This window comes from Serinus canaria, chromosome 1 (assembly GCF_022539315.1).
Source record: "Serinus canaria isolate serCan28SL12 chromosome 1, serCan2020, whole genome shotgun sequence".
Taxonomy (NCBI): Eukaryota; Metazoa; Chordata; class Aves; order Passeriformes; family Fringillidae; genus Serinus; species Serinus canaria.
This window is the reverse complement of record NC_066313.1, coordinates 25,537,165-25,557,114: the sequence shown is the minus strand read 5'-3', so window position 1 is coordinate 25,557,114 and position 19,950 is coordinate 25,537,165. Positions and strand designations below refer to the sequence as shown.

The 19,950-nt window shown below is 42.5% G+C and overlaps 1 protein-coding gene across 1 annotated transcript in view; it reads right to left on the bottom strand.

Annotated features, from left to right (window-relative positions):
* Positions 1-19,739, bottom strand: part of ATP6V1A (ATPase H+ transporting V1 subunit A) — a 30,365-nt gene extending 10,626 nt beyond the window's left edge. Inside the window, exons 1-8 of the mRNA XM_030234194.2 lie at positions 19,626-19,739; positions 7,263-7,357; positions 5,513-5,641; positions 3,818-4,032; positions 2,937-3,074; positions 2,289-2,440; positions 1,331-1,493; positions 24-132 (exon numbers count right to left, since the gene is read on the bottom strand). Coding sequence (XP_030090054.1) covers positions 24-132; positions 1,331-1,493; positions 2,289-2,440; positions 2,937-3,074; positions 3,818-4,032; positions 5,513-5,641; positions 7,263-7,344 — 988 coding nt within the window. The 5' untranslated portion in view covers positions 7,345-7,357; positions 19,626-19,739. The remainder of the gene's footprint in view (positions 1-23; positions 133-1,330; positions 1,494-2,288; positions 2,441-2,936; positions 3,075-3,817; positions 4,033-5,512; positions 5,642-7,262; positions 7,358-19,625) is intronic.
* Between the last annotated feature and the right edge of the window lie 211 nt (positions 19,740-19,950).

Below are 19,950 nucleotides of genomic sequence, written 5' to 3'. Positions count from 1 at the left end.
CTCTATCTTCTTGTAAATCTTACCAGTATAGATGGAGGCTTCTCTGGCAGCCACAGGCATGTTGGAAGTATTTGCTACCAGAGCTGTTCTCTTCATGATGCTTTCTACCTTGCCATCAACTTCCATTGTTAACTACAATGCAAGAAAAGGATAAATACCCAAACTGTCACAGTAGCGAGATTTTTTTTTTTGTTAATTTTTTGCTGCTTGTTTTTTCTTTTTTCTTTTTTTTTTTAGTGTTTTACTTGCCTTTTATCAGGATATTCTCCTCACAGCTACTCTGCCAAGAGCAGAGATGAAATTCAAAATTATAGGACATGCTGGTTTGTCTTTCAGACTGCACACAGCTTAATTTTTTAATGTACATGATTCAGCCTCACCTCATCTTCTGCAACTGCCAAATCCCTATTGATCCCATTGAAGTAAGTAATGACAAACCCACTACACAAGGAAGCACATGGTCCTCTCTCAGATTTCCAGATTGAAAGATCTAAAAATTCTTAGCCTGCTGTCATAAGTCCATTAGGAATCAGAGAGCTTTTTTCCCCCATCTACAAGAAGCCAAGGCTAGTATTTGACAACTGGACATAAAACCACATTTTTAACCTCAGTGAAGCCTTACAAGCACCTGAACAACAGACTGCACATGCTGACATTGTGTAGAATTCCATTTATGAATACCCTGGGATTTGTCCACTTCAGGGCTACCTCAGCTTGACTTTCCCACCTTGTCACCAATCAACACACCCAAGCCTTTTATCCCCTATTTCTGACAGTGAAGTTTCTATCTGACAGTTAATACAGCTGACCCTGGCACAACAACTTCACTACAACATAGTAACAGGTACAAGGATTGGTAAATCTGTTGCTTGGTTGTTCTTTATTTGTTGGTGTTTTTAAATTAACAAGGTATTTTCTACTTAATTCAACAGGTATTCCAAAGCTTAACATAGCAAACTAATATCTGGTAACTGTATCACCACCCTGCAACTTATAAATTAATGCTGCATTTTCTATGTGTGGTCAAGTTAGAGACATGACCAGCAACAGGTGCAATGCTTACAACTGTGCTAAATTCTTCTCTGACATTCATCCTGGCTTTATTTTAAACAACTTAGAAGGTACACCCAAAAACTAGTCCAGATGTCTATTGAGGGGCCACTGAAATAATTCTTTAACAAGCCAAAAGGGATTTTTGCCAGAGCTTCACAGCAGGCAAGATGATCTTTTCAAGTCCCTCTACTGACATGATATTATACTCTGTTACAATACCAGTATGACAGCAAGTCTTCCCAGGAAGGTTTACTCTCCATGAAATCTCCATACTAACCTCAGGGAAATCTCTCAGTACTTCAGACATTTCATTTCCTCGTTCTCCACAGCCTACATAAATGATGACATCACTGTTGGAGTACTTTGAAAGAGACTGTGAGATCACAGTCTTTCCACAACCAAATGCCCCAGGAATCGCTGTTGTACCCCCTTGTACACACCTGAGTAAAGAAAAAGGACTCTGATTTGCAAGGAACTAAAACACAGCTCTTTCCCATCTTAGAATATATTTTCCACTAGAACTCCCTCATCCAAAGCAGAATGACAGGAGTCACATTCAATGTTCTTGGTGAGAAACAGAGGTATTTCACTAAACCAAAAAATCAAGGGATTAAACCATCCTTTTCTTCTCCTGTCCTTGAAGTGTGTGACTTATGCTGGTACAACAGCATGACTTTAGGGCTTGAGACATAGCAGTTTTCACAGCTGGAAGCAGTGATGGAATGGAAATGCTATGAAAAGAACAACTGTACTGAGCAGCGCCTTATAGAATAAGCAGCACAATATTTCAGGACCAAAATAACTGAATTCAGTGTCTAAGAAGTTAGCTGCTTAAATGAGCAGTTTGTTACAGTTAAGTGCAACAGTTTTCCTAAAAAAATCATTGGAAACTACACATACTCAAGACCATGGAAAGACATCCTACTCATGCATTCAAATGAAGATAGCAAGCTTTAAAGTTCTAGCCTTTCTGCAGATGAGACGTGGTTATGTTAAATTTATGTATGTCCAGGTTTTTCTAGATTAATGCACTAGAACAGTTAAACTTCCTTTTTCCACCAGTGGGTTCACCTGCCAAATAAAGACGAGAAGTTCAGCTAAATATTTTTTAAGATTTTGCTGTGACACATGGTGAAAGCTTACCCTTAATAAAACTTATGCTCTAAGGCCTCCTGCCTCTGCTTCCCTCTAAGGGAGAGATTCCTTACACAGTAGAAATAAAAGGAAGTACTTACGGGAAGAGGGCATCCAGGACTCGTTGGCCAGTTAATAAAGGATGATTGGCTGGTAACTTCTCCGTGACAGGACGCACCTGGCGTACAGGCCACACCTGCACCATGGTGAACTTCTCCTTCACACCTTCAAACTCCAGCTCTAACACAACATCCTAACACAAAGACATGGGAAGTAAGTAAATAGCTGCACACTGGACCAGCACATAAATTGACATTTTAACTATTCTGCACAGGCCTCTGGTAACACCACAGAGCTCTTTGAACCTCAGCATGCAATCATCACCTCCTGAGCAAAGGCTCTTTCCCATATTTACAAGGCTTCTGGGGGAAAACAGAGCAAGATACACCATACATTAAAAATAGGCTTTTGAAGTGCAAGTGAATTTTGCTTATTCATAAGATATTGTAGATCCCCACAGAGGTCATCAAATATGGCACAGTGAAGTGCCATTGTGAAGCCATATACATGGAAAATAGCTGCACAAAATAACAATGCAACCCCTGCAGGCAGGGTAGCAGAAGTGATCATTAACTCAGACACCTTGTCGCATGAAACACTTTAGCTGGCCTCATGCAGAACAGAAAGAGTACCTAAACCTTATAAAAGAGACATGGAATATACCAGCAACTGCTATTTGGGAGACTTACTGAAGTGTCATAGTTTCCTGGAGGAGCAATGTATGTAACTGTACCCCTGTTCCGTGGGGGCAGCATGATTTTGTGTTTGATCAGGGAGTTTTCATTCACCACACCATAAATATCTCCACCAGTGATGTGGCTGCCAACCTAAAATCAGAACAGGTCTATTAGTCATAACTTTTAAAAAAGAACCTTGACAAACTGTAAAAAATACTTCAGCTATTAAGTCTAGCACTGTGATTACCCCTTTTAAAAATTCCTTGTTACAGCACGGTAGCTCATTTACATAACTCATCACTCCAACAGCATTGCTAGCAACGCTACCTGTGCTCAAGTGCCTTTCAAGGCTCAGACAGGAGCAATTACTAACAGACAAAAGAAATTTTCCTTGTTTCTTTTCCACCTCTCAACCTAATGTGCTAAGAAGAGAAAGGATAGCATATGCTAACCTGCAGGGTTGGAAAAAGATGCTGCAAAGGTAAAGCCAAAACGATGCTGCAAAGGTAAAGCTGCTAAAGCCATGACATTTTCCAGCTCTAAGGCTACCTTCACCATTAGCAAAATGTGTGCTGCAGTCATTCTATTTGCTCAGGTAGCACCTGCTCCTGCTAATGCTTACTGCAATTGCACAAGTTTCTCTATGGTTTGGTAGATAGATCAAAACTCTGTAAATTTCTCATATGCAGCAGCAGTAAGTCATATCAAGTAAGTTTTGGTGATCCCCATCCAGTCTCATACATCACTACCACCCCCAAGCACTCCTCCTTGCAAACTTCAATAAATGCAGCATTAACCACAGGTCCCAGCAGTCACAGCCTTAGCACACTGCTCCAGGCCTAAGCTCTGGGGATAGAGGAGCAAGAGGGGAACACAGGATTGTCAGAACCTACCCGCAGACTTTTGGAAGGTGTGAAGTCCCATTTGACATCCCGGCTCAAAGCTGACACGTTGACACCTCTAGGGATATAGATACTTTTGGTCAGAGTGCTGATGTCTGAGAGAGGTCTCTGGATACCATCAAAAATAGCTCCCATAATGCCAGGCCCCAGCTCCACTGATAGGGGCTTCCCAGTACGGAGCACAGGATCTCCTACAGAGACACCAGCTAAAGATTTGTTGAGGAAAAGATCATCCAGAACAAGTGAAACAAAATATCTGAGATTCCTTATACAAGGGAAAGAAACCAGGCAGAAGTCATCAGGTTGACATCATACTCTCCAACTCCTTTTCTGACTTTTGGGTAATACTATTCCCTATGTTACACATCAGCATTTGAGAGGCATGTAGACTTGATATTAAATTCTGCATTTGCTCAAACGGCAAAGTTCACCATCCTCTAGAAAGGCAAAGTAGTGGCAAATATTCTGCTTAACAATCATTTGTTCAAGTCAACTGTTGTTGGCAACTAATGTCAGCTAATATGGATGAGTTCACTGGAGTGCCAGGCAATGGGACAACAAAACATCACACATTTCTTACATCTTCAAAACTAGAAAACAGATTAGGCTGTTTAAGTCAGATAATGTTATGAAATATGGAATTTTTCATTTCAGAATTTGTTTAGAGAGCACAACTGTTTTGATCTTGAGCCTTGCACAGCTTTTTTCAACAGCAGCCTAATTTTACAAAGAGTTTGTCTAAGACCAGAACTATTGCCCTCCCATCTTGTATCAAGTTCTCAGGTCTGTGAACTACCTAAGCTCCAAAAATGCACAATGGACTTTTCTCTGCAAAGGGCTTGCACCTTGGCAGAAGGGCCTGCAGGAATACGAAAGAAACCTCCAAAACTCACACAAACTCAATAAATTTAATACAAGTTGACTTCAGAGAGGCCTATGACCAAGTTTCCTCTCAACAGGAGATTGACAGTAAACTATACTTGAACTTGTTCCATGTACTGATGGAGAGCTACTCGATACTGTAACAATGATGCCATCTAAAATAATAAATTATTAGGCAGAGACAGGACCTAGTCAGCAGTTTGCCAGCAAGCTCCTTAGAGCCAAGGTTTGGGAGCCAGCACACCGTTTTTCCTAGGCTCTACAAATACACAAAGCCCCCCTTGGGATAGGGAAAGAGGCCTGCCTTCAAGTTATATGACTTCTTTCTTGACATTTTGTCATATATATGTCATAAAAATATATTTTAAGTTGCCTAGCTTTTAGAATATATGCTGCATCATAGCTGGACCAAGATATTGTAAGCCTACTGCAGAAGAAAAAGTGTAATCTATTATTCTTGGCAAAATACTCTGTCCAGAAGAAGGCATCCTGCCCACTTCACATTTCTTATTTAAGCATTATACAAGCACAGTTATCAAAAGCTAAGACAAAGATGCAAAAAATGTTGCTTAGGTTTGCCATCTATGGTTGACACTAGTCAACTGTCTTAACAAATAGGCATTAAAATGCACTTGAATTTTGAGATACACTTTGATTCCCAGTCAAAAAAAGTCTGCTTGCTACACAGCCACACAAGGTAAGATTCACCTCAAACCCATCAAAACTTACAAAACACATGCAGAACAGATGTCCTGCCAGAACCCAGAGTATCTGGCAGCACAGAGGGAGCAGTGAAAAGGATACAAGTTTCCTCATACACCTGGACAGTTGCCAGATCCCCTTCCAGCCGGATGATCTCGCCCACCAGCTCACTGTGTCCCACTCGTACCAGCTCGTACATGGCAGCACCTGCCATGTTGCAGGCTGTGACCACTGCAAAAGATGGGCACATAGGTGAGTTATTTTCCCTGCAGCTCAGCAAATTTACCCATCACAAGTCTGTAAGAACTGCACAGCATAAACCTGGTATTGCCCCATATCAGACACACTCTTGACTTCACAAAAGGATGCCGCAACTCCTGGTATTTCTAGTTTAAAAGTCAAAAGAATAAGTCTTCCTACAGCTTTCACTCTGCCCTTTATCCAGAAGAAGAGGACACTATGAGAATGTAGTAATTCACAACAGGACAATTCAGGCCATAATTTCTCTTATCTGTCTTGGCAGATTGCAAACGTTGAGGGTGTGAGATGCTGTAAACTTTGACAAACAAGTTCTATAGGCACTTCTCCCTTGCAGCGAGCTAGGCCACATTCTCATCTGACTAAATTAAAACACACAGGAAAATGGCAAGACTCGCCCAATGCCTAGTAGTTACATAAATCTGTGGTTGAGGGCCAGCATTTTCAAGTCAAACTTCTGTTTACCTTGGTAGCATCTGGATGCTGGCATAAACATGGATAGATCAAGCCAAGTCACCGGCTTGCATCTAAAGTGATGCCTTTAGAAAGCTTTTAAAAAAATACTATTTTTTGTAGAAAAGCATTGTCTATCTTAGGGCACTTAAATTAACTTTCAACAGATGCTGTGTAGCATGTTTTGGACCTGAAACTTCCTGCTGCTTTGAGTTAGATTTCAGCAGGTCATATACAGAGTCCTGGATGCTTTAGAAAAAAATTTGTCTTGCATATTATGATCACAGAAATGCACACAAGAGTTGCATATTTACACAAAAATACATTTTCCACTTCTTGGAAAGAAAGCTGTGTCACTTAAAAATTTTTCCCAAGTACCACCGCTGCAGTTACAGAATTTGTAGTTGAAAAACTTGTGCCTGTTTAGGTAGGGAATTTCTTATTCATCAAATACGTTGCATTAACAAAAAAACTTGTTAATCTTCTGTTCTCACATTCCCATCCTTTCCTTCAGCTCTTGAAGAGAATGCAGGAGGGAGCAGGAAAGCCAGTAGAGTCTGCATGTATTCAAAAGCTGCTTCTAGCAGAGCTTAAACTATTTCAGCTGATAAAGATGAAGGAAGAGTCCTTCTCCCAGCTGCACTATCACCACATTCTTGCCTGACTCTTGTGGCTCCTTGCTGAGCTCCCCCAGCCCATGGTGAAGTAAACAGAACAGCTTGACACTGACAGGCACTGAGATTATCAGAGAGCACAGGGACAAACTTTCAGTGGGAGCAAACTATTTATTTCATACCCTTTTAGTGAAGTTTAGCACACTGGGCCCAGCAGATTTCCAACTAAAGGGCTTTTTCTCATACAGAAAGCTTACCTTTTGTTATTATTATTGTTATGTTTGTTCAATTGCCCGCTTCAGCTCATTACATGTTTAACAAAGGTTAATTAATAGTAACATCTTGTGAGCGTTTTTTTAATAGTTTGTCAGATTATAAATCAGTAATTCTTCATGTCCCCCACCCCAAAAAAAAAAAAAAAAGATAAAAAGCACCACCCAGTGCTCTTTTATACTTCTCTGCTTTCAAGTGAAGATTAACAAGATCCTAGATAAAATTTATTACTTCCTTTACAAAATAATACCTACCAGGTCCTGAGACTCCATAAACATAGCCAACAAAAGCCTCTCTGTCCTCATCACGTATTTTGGGGAGCTTGGAGAAGTCCATTTTGCCTGTTCAACTGAACAAAAGAAAAAATAAGGGTCAGTCCTGACATATAGTAAGTTCCTCCTCTTCCCCCTGCTCTCTTCTTATTTTCAGTTAAAAAGAACTCTGAACTCATAGCCTGAAGCACCTTAGCCTTAAGCACGTTCAACTAATTTTTAAGCTGTAAAAAGTTAAAAAGTAACTGATTTAAACAAACAAAATATCTGAGATTCCTTATTGTAGAAACACAGGGGTAGAACATCACCCCATAATATGCTCTACAGAATGCTACTAAATGAAAAAGATGCAGTGCAACAATGCCCCAACACTGTTTTGCTGTTTTTAAGCTTGGTAATAGGATATTTAAACGACAGAAAATGTTTTTTCATCTCATTATCCTCCTTCAAAAATATGGAGTTTTCCATGATTCTGAGTGAGCAAGAGAATGTTCTGGGCCTGCTTTGCTGCCACCAGTCTCTAAAATGCAATGCTACAAATATTAATTGTGAAAATTCAATTTTTGCTATCTTAAGGTGCTGAATCACAGTATTTAGAGGAAGAAATACAGGTTTTCAGAGGCACCAGCACACAATCATGTGAATCCTTTCTATGTGTCTCACAGCTACATACTAAGCAGCCTTTGCTCTCAGTGAAACCCACGGAGCATTACAGAAGAATTGTGCTGAATAATGGGCAAACCCCCCACCTCGCAACAGTTAAACAACAGGCTGTCATCTCTTGCCAGTAACTGTTTAACAAATCTAAACAACTGGCATTGGAAAAGCTGTTTTACCAACAGACTTCCTCCATCCATGTTTGTCCTGTGCTGGCAGCTGGGCTGTCCTGCTTCCCGTGCGGATCAGAGGATTTAACGGTTTTGCTTTGTGAGCCCTGATCATGCTGTGTGTTACCTTGGAAACTGATGGGTGTTAGAGAACTGGAAGGCCACACTCTTCCCATTTCTCCTGTTCAGGTGCCCTTAGGACACAGCAGTGGTAAAGGTGCACTATGGCAGCCGCAGCACAGAACGCTCCTGTGCTAATCAGCAGCAAGGCCTCTGCTTTGGTGACATGAACTGGGAGGCATCTGTTGACACTTGCACTCAAGTCTTTGAGAGAAACCTAATCTAACCCAGCATCTTCCACAAGGCAGCAAATACAAAGGCATACTCAGGCTTAAAAACCTGCCCCGTGTAATAACCAAGACAAGTACTCCATTGCCACCCTTTCCAGTACAATTAAAGGATATGTTTTTGCCTATTCTTTGGGAGCAGAAGCTGACTTCTGCTATCCTTAAAACCACACAACTGTTTTCCAGCTTTTTAATACAGCAATACAAGCCCTCTGCCCCTCAGCAGATCTATAAGTTTCAAATTGGTGGCATTGCTCTTTAAGAAAAAGATCTCCCATGATTCCAAACCCCTGTTCCTCCTGAAGGAATAGGTTCTCCCAGGCTCCATGTCTCTGTGGAGTGTACTGTCTATCATGGCTGCCACTGATTTATTCCACAGCAGCTGATCATGGCTCAGTCATCACCAGCTTGGAGCAGACCTGCTAATGGGTCTTGAGCCCAAAGGCTAAGCCAGATATCCATTAGATCCCCATACCCTCCACAGCCATAGGTTATCTTTCACACTTCCCAGTGTTTAGACCCAGGAGACAATTTTAATTTCACTGCTTTTTTCTGAAATGCCTCCTCTGACAAATGGCAGAGAGGAGATCCTCGCAAAGCAATCTGCAGTTCCTGAGCAACTGGTATGAGCTGGTTCTGATGTGACTAACACAACTATCTCATCTTTTTTGCTTTTAACAACTAAAACATGTTTGCTTTTAACAACTAAAACTCAAGGACAATTGCTGTTCACACTGAAAGAAGCAGTTGTTCTTATAAATTCAAATTAAACATTTACTTCAATAAAACAATACAGAACAATGTCCAGTGTCATACTATCAACATCTCTAAAAGCAAAGTAGAGAGTCAAACCACATTTTCATAAATGAATTAGTGTCACGGCCTGGCAATTAGACAACGTCCCATATGAAAGAGTCAAATTATAAAGGCAAGGACAGTTTCAATTTAAATTAACTTTTATTCATAACCAAAACCTGCTTGAAGCGACTGTTTACCTTTTAGGGAGGCAAGTAACAATCTCAGAACAGCCACTCTGCAGTTACATGGCAACATCCTGACAGCCAGCACCTGCCTCCCCTGTTCCTGTGGCTGCTCTGCTCCCTCTGTCTTCCTACAGCCACCTTTCCAAACTACTGGCCAAGACAAGTAGGAGAGCAGGGGATTCCTTCACTAGACCACTTAGCAACACACTAATAAACCCTGTCTTTACCATGATCTCTAGCATCTGCACCAACAGCTTTGAAACACATACCTATTAACTATTTCAAGTGTAAAAGATGTGAATTCCTTCTCACCTCTGTTTTACCTCTGCTCTACCTCCAAAGTACAGTCTACACAAAGCCAGTGCCCACCCAGCCAGGCTGACCTCTTTCTTAAGTGGCTACACATTTCTTAACACTGAATACAAATTAGGGGGAAAAAAGCTGTTATTTATCTCTGCATTATTTTCTTGTGCTTGTGTACAAGCACTACAGATTTTCAATTTATATAGAAAAGTCCTTGAGGATCGAAATGCTGCCTTACCTTCCTACCTTGTTAGATGTTTTCATTGCCAGTACTCAAAAAAAAAGAAATTCCCTAAAGCATATATGTACCCTAGGAGCCATGGAGGCTGACCATTTTAGAAATCTACAGAGGCCCTGAGGCCTTCGAAAGGCATCTTGCCAACACAAGATATTGGGCACTATATGCAATTCCCTCCTACAAAAGTCCACTAGCACACCTACATAGGATATCAGCTTAATTTTAATTCCCTTATGAGTAAAGATGCATCTTGTATTCTTTACAATTTATATATTCCTTATCTAAAACAGTTCACCAATTGATTTCAAACATGCTCTTAAGCTCTAGCAGACATATTCTGATTAATAGTACCAGAAATCAAAGTATTGCTTGCAGCAGAACCTTCTCTGACTAAAAGGTGGTTTATTACACTGATTTTAAAGTCCTAATTAAACAAGAAAGAGCCCATAACCTGAGCTTTCTATCTTGGTTTCTCCCCAGCACAGTAATCTGGTTACACAGTAGCCTAAAAAATGTAACTGCCCTGCTCTCAATGTTGGAGAAACCCGTTTTGCTTCACTGTTCCTGGGTTTTGCATCTAACATTTGATCAGATGCAGAATTTACATTACGAACTGCATGAACACAAAGATTTTTTTCAAAATCCAGACTCCAGTGAGATTTTTAGGAGCCTTCTTTCAGCAAGGCAGAAAATCTACAACAATTTTATCACATAAACACAGCTCCTTACCTTATTTTGCAGAAGCAGGGAGTACCAAAAACCTTCAGGCCCAATTCAAAAGCTAGAATTCAGCAGTGAAGCATCACTGCTTGCGAAATAATCGTCCTTCTAGTGCCCCTGCACAGAGGGATGAGAAAGCTGCTGCAGAGGGGAACGAAATTTCTGACACACAGCAGAGGCACAACCACCTGACTTGATGAGTCATCAGTCTCTCTCGCTCTCTCTCCCACCAGCACCGAGGAATGCCGCAATAGCAATTCCAGCCACCTCGAGCCCAGCTGAACTCCCATCTGTGCTCTCCCTGCTGCACAGGGCCGAGCAGGAGAAATTCAAAGGCTTCGGCGTTTGCATTAAGGGCCTCCTACAAAGGCGGGAATTCCAATGCCTCGAATGGTGCATACAACTATACAAATATCCTTGAAAGAGGTGAATGTTTTCTGCTGGGATCTGTTCACCTGCCAGCCCTCCAGTGTGATACAGCCATGTCAGTGTGTGCTGTGCTCTGGAAGAGCTTAACAGAACAACTGTTTAACAACAGACTGCACAGGGAGGCACTGAGCACACTACAATACTAATTGCTTGAGCACGTTGAACAGTATTGATTGCCTCCAGGAGTCTTGTGGGGCTTCCTTACGCTCAGCAGCCCTTCCCCTGGCCAGCAGAAGCACTAAGGCAATTGCTCAACATTCAACACCTCAACAAAGCAGAGAGCTGTGCCACCCTGAGTGACTGCTGCTGGAATCTGTTTTCAGAGATGGCCAGACACTGCCCCGCACACTGAACAGAACATGGGCAGCTGTGTGAGCCCTCCCTAAGAACCTGCATGAAGCTGAAGAGTTCCCTGCAGTCTTCACAACTTCTCAAGTCTATCTTTGCAAGTTCTAGGATTACCAACACTTCAAATTGCCACAAAAGCCTAGACACTAACCACAATTGTAGTGAAGACCACAGTATCAGTAATTTGGAAGCAGCAGCATTACATCAGTAAGTCATCAGTGGTAGGAATCATTCTGCTGGAATAACTTTGGACTTGAGGTCATAGATTTTAGTACATCTGAAACAGACTAATGTGGTTTGATTTCCAAGGGTAGAAAAATAAAGAGTCAGAATATAAGCCCGTACCTTTGATATCCAGGAAAACTTAATAGGCCTAAACAGTAAAATATAGCTCTGGAGTTTTCCAAAGAAAATAATACCTCCTCCTCTTCTTAGTAAAAACCTAGACATTACAGGATAGTAAAGATCACCACCCACACTGGACAATCAGCTTAGTGTCACATTGGGGAGATGCTTCAGATTCAAGGCTGCCAATGTTCACTGTGGTCACCTGAGCAGACTCTGGCCCAGTGCATAAATCCCAGTGTCCAGCTGCATGAAGATTTGTTGCAAGGGCCTCATAAATAGCCAGATAATCACTGCCACAGATTTCCTGTAACTAGGACAGTTTAAACTTCCCCTTCTAACAGATGATATCTTTAAGAGGAAGTATTAAAAAAAAAAAATACAGTGTCTGAATTACCAGACAAAGGCAGAAGTCTGGCAGCATTTTCATATCTAGAATTTGGGATATTGTCCCAAAACAACACACCCAGAACTCTAACACAGGTCACTGGGAAAGGAAGCCCAATAGCATTCTCAGGAAACCTGCTCCTTCACAGTATGCAGAGTTGTAATTTTACTATAAGACAGCAGGGGAAATGACTCCAGATTTCTCAGTCACCAAACAACTGAGGTTCAGGGGCACCTCAGGCAATCATCTATTTCCAAGCACCAGCTCCAAGCAAGCTGATGTAGGCTGCTCAGGGCCACATCCAAATGTGTTTTGATTACTTCCAAAGATGAAGCCACCACAACTCTCTGGGCAACCTGTTCCAGTGTTTAGACACTCCTGCATTAAAGTGTTTTCCTATGTTTAAAGGAAATTCCCAGTATTTCAGTTTGTGCCCATTGTGTCATGTTACTTCAGCAGGTACCACAGAGAAGAGTCTGGCTCCATCCTCTATGCTCCCTCCCATCAGGTGTTTATATACTTTACAATAAGATTTTCAGAACCTTCTCTTCCTGAGGTTATGTAATCCCAGCTCTCTCGTCTGCTTTTCCTACCTCCAAATGCTTAACAGTCTTTGTGGCCCTTTTCTGGATGCACACCAGTAAGCCACATCTTTCTTCTACCAGAGAACTCAGAACCAGACACAGCACTCTAGATGTGGTTTACATCAAGTTTAACCAAGGTGAAAAACCACCACCTCCCTAAACCTGTTGGCAGGATTCTTCCAAATACAGCCCAGGATAGTGCTGGCTGCCTTTGCCAAAAGGGCACATTGCCAGCTGATATCCAGCTTGTAGCAGGATGTGTGGTTATTTTGCCTCAGGTGCAGGACTTGGCACGTCTTTTTGTCAAACTTCATGGGATTCCTGTCAGCCAATTTTTTCAGTCCAGGTCCCTCTGTATGGCAGCACAACCCTCTGCTACACCAAACACCTTCCAACCTGTCATCTGCACTCTAATGAAACCAGGCAGGAGTCACGTCCTGTGCCCAACACAACCACATGGCTCTCGGTCTTCCCATGACACAGACACTGTGAAGTGAACAGCACCAACCTTCCTGCCACAAGCTCTGAACTAGAAAGACTATTTCTTAAACTCAACAATATGGACATTTTTCCACTCAGTTATTCATTCATACAATTTCAGTTGTCACAGGGCACTTTGAGGCCACCTCTGCTCTAGATAAATCCAGAACCTGCTTGAGTGATGCTCAGCTACATACTGTGGACCCATCTGCAACCCTACAAGACCATTTATCTTTTACATAACTTGTTCCTTGGGTTCTAATGAGCCCCCTCCTCTCACGTGAGGCTTGTTTTGCTCAGCACATGTAGACGTAAATCCATGTGAAAGAGAATTAAGCTGCCACTGTCATTGCAGCACATGATGGCTACAAACTGAGACCAGGCAACACTGAATTCATGAAGCTCCACCACAAGCTCCTATTGTTCTCTTCCTAAAAACAGATGGGGACTTAGCTGTCGGCAGGCCAATACATACAAGTTTGATCCTTCAAATAAACATCACACCTTGCAAACAAGTTAAAGATATAACAATATATTTATATTTGATACATACATACAAACAACATAAAATATATATTCCTAAAGCAAGGGTGTGAAGTCTGTCCATGCAAGATGTACCACCACTACGAGCTGTAACTCAAGCACCCAAGCTTTTATTCAGCAGCTTGGGAAATTCCTTCAGTTAGCCCAGAACAATACTAGGACAAAGCTGTTTGAACATGACTAAGAAGTCAGCAGCTAAAATAAAACTAGACAGAAAGGCTGGCAAGGTGTTCATTGCATAAGTACTTTGACCCACTGAAGATCTGATCAGCTCAGTAGATAAGCTGCCTTCAAACATCAAACACAGCTATCATGCTATATCTAGAATTGATAAAGACCCTAGCTAAACTCCTGTTACTAGAGAAAACCACACTGTCCATGTGAAAAAATGTTCCTCAACTGACTCACATGCTACAGTTTTCCATAATAGGGTTTTCTATACCAATTTTTTCCTCTCAGCTGAGGCTTCTCCAGAGGAGGAAACTGATGAGCCTCTCCTTAGTTCTTACTTGCTACACTGCTTCACAATTTTATTACTGTGAAAAATTTGACATTCCTTTCAGCCTGCTACACATTCTGCCCTTTGGCTTGATAGACTTTCACACAAAAGAAAGATCTAACGCAACTGAAATCCAAACCATACTACAGAACACTAATACAAAATTCATTTCTGTGTTCTACAGTGACCTTCTTTTCTTATCCTGAACCTGTCATCTAGCTGCTAGGGCTGAAAAGTTCTGCAGCCATCTGCTCAGTGCAATGCTCAGCCATTTCCTCTAGATGAACAGTTTTCATTAACCTCACTAATGTTACTGCTAAACTGAAATCTACCCTAGCTTTTATTAAGTAAAAGTCACTCAACTTCCAGGTGTATTTGGCACTGTTACTTGAAATATTTTTTGCTGCTCTAACCTTTAAGATGACAAACATTAAAATGAAATTAATACATAGCTGTAAGCAACTATAACAGCAAACTTTACTACAGTTCTGCAGAGTGACTTGTGGAGAGTTAAAGATCTTATATCAACAGAAAAAAGGTGTGCAATTTGACAAAGATTTTTAAATCAGGCTCAGTTTTACACATAGAATCACATGAGCTGTTTAGGCTCACTAAAATACAGTCACCTCTATAAGCCTCTCTACTGCCTAACCCTTCTCCCCAAGTGTAATGGCTAAAACACTGAGCATGAGTTTTGAATAAGCATTTCATCATTACCCCTAAGTTTCAGATTACCTTTAAAATTAGGATATTATGGAATCTTCAGTTTATTATGCAAGGTATTTGATAGCTAGTTTGAAGAGCTGAACCAGGAGTGAGTCTGCATGAAAGTCTTTGAGAAAGATCCAACATCCCTAGCAGACAGAAGTACTTTTTTATAGCACCTTTGGTATAATGAAACACCCAGCTGGAATCACAGCACACCTACTGGCACTGGATTCCAATAAAAGAAAATGAGTTGAGGTTGACTTTTCCTGTAATGAAAAACTGCATCTTTATGTTTAAAAGCAAGCTAAGCTACATTTGGAAATCTTATGTTCAAATAAAATAATATCTGAAGTATTTACAGCTTCTTTTGAACAGCCAGAGGCCTTCCAACATATTAGATTCTACCATTGTTTAAACTACATATTGTGGTGGTAGTCTGAATATCTACCAGCTCATGCAAATTTATCCCATGATAACAAAACCTGTAAAATTTTAAGCATCTATAGGCAATTCACATAATAGAATTGCTTATTTTGCCATATTTACCAATACAGTCTGCAGTTAGTCTGAAATACCGTCTTAGAGTTTTTCAGAAGAGCTGCTTTTTAAGGTCTTGCTTTCAGAGTGGGAAATAAAGTAATGATACAGTGTAGCAAGAACAAGGGCCAAACATTTTCCCCAGTAACTGAAATTCTGGGAAGATGCAGTTTCTTTGCTTGGATATTAAAAAACTGTCAAGTCATTCTTCAGGCTCTTACACAAAACTTGCATACTTTAAAGCTTTTGTCCAGCTGTAGTAAGTTATTCCCATAAAGGCACAGCTGTCTCTCTATGAAGTTCATGGCTTTTCCCATATCCTTCCTGTATCTCCTCACGCCCAACCATCCCAACCACAACAGGACTGTTCTTCATGCTTAGGGCACAGAACACAGATCAGCACCACAGACATCCAAACCACCTCTCTTTTACATGAGCCACCACAGACCACTTCAGTAAGCAAGCACAGCTTACAGCAGCCTGAAGATGGGACACAGCACCTTCACAGCACACAGGCTGGCATTTTTCAAGGCATGCTGTCTGGCAGAAACATAGTTGGGCAGATTGGTCAGCTGAAACTCACCAGAGCACCAACATTTCAATTTGAGCACTTTTCAATTGTTTAAGGACAAAGATAAGGCTTTTATATTACAGAGATCCTCTGGAACACCAAGTCTCTCAAACATTTATATCTGCAATGGGTCTATTTCCAGCAGGCTTTTTAGCTCATTTATCTGTTCAGCACAATGAGTCTGGGTTAACTGGGGCAGCTTCCCATACTAGTTTTGGTCCTTGCTGATTACTTTTGATTTGAACATAACAGACTTCCCAAAATGCAAATTATGACAAAATTAAAAGACAGGCCATTGTCAGACAAATTATTTCTGAACAGAGTGAGTAGTGACACTGAATTTTACACAAGCTTAGAGGAGTAGTCAAGCTGATGAAGCAAGCAAATAAATTCAGCAGCTAAAACTGGTCTCTATCTGCCATTTGGTTAGATAGTAGTAACCAGGTCTGTTAGACTTTCAGGATTTATCCATATACATCTTAGTGGTTTTCAGTAAAGCCAGGCCTTGGAAGGCAAAGTCTGTCAGAACAGCCATATCATGTGTGGACATCTAAAAAGCTGGCAGCAAATGGTCAATGTTTCTGAGACATGGGAGTGTTGAACTTGAGAGCTTGACAAACACAGAAGTAAATGCTTGGATGAAATAAAGTAAACAAACAAAAACTATTTACGAGTGCAGAACTTAATGCCATGAGAGATGACCCAACCCAAGAATTTGGTAGAAGCTTAGCTGTCCACTCCCAAAGGGAAGAATGAAGCGAGCACATCAAAGACAAGCAAAAAGCTTTTTATACCATAAAAGAAGATCCAGTCAAAACTGGTTCTGCATGTTGGACATTTAGGTGATTATTGGCTCATTCTGTACAGGGAAAAAAAAAGGCTGAAAAGTTTTAATTCTTTCTGCTTCTTCTGCTGGAGTAGGACCCTGTTTCTCTGTACCCAGCTGGAAGGCTAAAGGAGTCACATGCTTTAAGAAGTCGAGTAAGAATGAATGAGCATGATATTCCAGTTGACTACATGGTCTGTTTTCATTGGCAAAATTCCAGCCTAAAAAAAAAAAATCACATGGATACCATTGTTCAACAATGCCTCAATATTTCCAAGTCTGAAATCCCCCACTTTTTAACCAATGAAACAAGCACGGAGAAAAGACTATATTTCAGGCAATGTAGCACTGGGTTGTTGCATGGTTTATGTTTTGTAGCATTTCCTTAAAAAGACAGAGAAAAAAAAAAAAAGAGGGATTACTACTTGGTCAGCAGTAGCATTCAACATTTTATGGTCTACATCAAAGTAACCAAAGACCCCAACTAGGTTATCCTGTAATCCTTTTACTCTTTCTAAAGGAGTAATTGGGAATGCAGCCATAGCTCACAAACATGCAATTTAAAAGCACGAGGGAAACCCACTGGTAGGAACTTTCAGGGCTTGAGAACCCAAAGACAAACCACTATGGCATCAAAACACAAGGGGGAATGCACAGTGCCTCTAAAAGGGGTATCATTCAGGGGAATCATCTGGCAACCTGCTGGACAACAGCAGCTTTGGATGACAACGTGTAACACCAGTACCCATGCTAGTCTGGAAGATAAATGCATGAAGTCATGCTGGGAAAAAAAATTTAGACAACAGAAAGACACTTAAGGCCCACAGACCTTGTGAATGAGGGCCAATGAGGCATAAAACTGTTAATATATGCTTAGACCAAAACAAAAGCTAAATTTAAGCTAATGCTCTATAAAAATGAAGCAACACTAATCACTCATGGCTCAATCCTATTACCACTACCTGCAGAAAATAATTCTTGATTTGGAAAATGACAAGGCAGCATTTACAGGAAACAGAGATCTTGTGTTACTATTGCAACACAAGACAGCAACCCCCCTTTGAACAGTCAGCTGATGCCAGCAGTCATTTTCCACTGTTGCCTTAATTTCTCCTTCCTTGTTCTCTCAAGCTGATGTCCATGGTGATTTAGTATTTCTGAATGTCAGACTTCACCACCTGAGCACAAAATTAAGACTAATTTTTTCCCCACATAAAAGAATAAAGCTTCCCCAGAGGGCTTTGCATTACAGACTGACAGGCACAGCAAAAATAATCTGCAGTGTTTTTGGTAATTCAGAGACCTGTAGATTCTGATCTCACTTCACATATTCTTACATAGAAAATAATAAAACGTAGATATTATTACATATTTACATTTGCTGGTCATTGAAAAGGCCTTTGAAAGTATCACACAGAGAAGCCAAACATTCAGCTGCTGCAGATATGCACAGTGCAGAAGTCAGCACAAACACACCACAACTCACGACATACTGAAGACCTGCCTCGGTTACTCAAACTTCAACTTGCAAATGCCAGTTTGCATTTGGCATGTTCTTGCTAATAAATCACTTCGTGCAGTCTGTCAGCAGGTTTTCCTACTCTTCCACCCCCTCTCCACTTCAGCAAGCAGAATTAGCATTTGAAATACCATGCTAGATCAAATAGCCAGTGTACTTCGCTGAAGTATTTCATTACAATGAATAAAACGATCACCAAATTGCTTTTATGCCCAACAGGAGTGCAAATTCTCTGAGAGAAAACAGTAAAATCGTAGAAGAAAGACATTACTGTCTTCCTAAGAAAGTAAATCACTTTGGGCAGCTGCATGGAATGGATGGATCTTGACACACATGTGTCACATACTCCAATGTCACAGTTACCTGTAACATGAACAATACCATGCAGAACCCAGACAGGCAAGATTTCTCTCTTGCCTCTAAGTGAACGCCAAGGGTGATGTTTGGAACACCTCAGCTAAGGCAGAATTTTATCACTGGCTACAGGAACAGGAGGCACATTTGATGTGCCACCAGGACATTCGACTGCGAAACAGCGGGGGGGGGCCCCTGTGCTGCGGCCGGGCTGCCCGCAGTGAGAAAGGAGCCCGCAGCAGCATTCCTCCTCCAGAACCGCGCTGCTCGCTCTCTGCTGGGCTGCGCTCAAGGCTCCGAGAGACTCAGATCCACCCACTCAAGATGGTGGGATGACCTGGCACTGGAACCCAGCCGCTATCACCCCCTTCCCTTTCCGTAAGGAATTCTGCATAACCCTAAAGCATCTCACTGCGCGCCTTCGAGGGAGGAGCGCTCAGCAGGTTTTTCATTCAGGGGCAGCTTCTCCTTCCAGGTCTCTGCTCCCGGCGAAGCAGGGCGGGGGAGCGCATGGCCGCCTCCCGCGGGCAGTCCTGCCGGGACACGGCTCCCTGAAGGTCGGTCGGCTGCCCAGGGCCCCGGCAACACCCGCTCCGCACAGCCGGGGCCGCGCTCCCTCTGCGAACGGCTCCGCGGGGAGACCGCGTCCTTCCCGGGTAGGGTCCGAGCGGGGTGGGGAGCGGCGAGAGCCGACCTCCCCCCCCCCTCCCTCCCCACCTTCACCGCAGAGGAAGGCAACCCCCGGGCGCAGCTCGGCGGAGGCAGCAGTGGGGGGCGGGGGGGCCGAGCGTCTCACCTGGGCCGGCCCGGCGCGCCCGAATCCGCCCGAGTCGCTCCGGCGGCGGCGGCAAAGAAGGCGCTGGATCAGCTGACGCCGGGCCCCGCGCGCATGCGCCGCGCCGCACACCGGAAGTGCCCGGCGCGAGTCGTGCCCGACTCCGGGCGGAGCGTCGCCCGCCCAGCCCGGGCCGCTTCCGCGCAGGAGCTCACCGGGAGTAGCGGGGCGCGCTGATTGGTCTTTTGTAGTCACGTGATAAGACCCACGCCCCGCCCCCAATGAGCGCGAGGCCTCCTCGTCCTCCCCCGCCCCGCGGGGCGCGGCGCGTGCGCGGCGGGAGCGC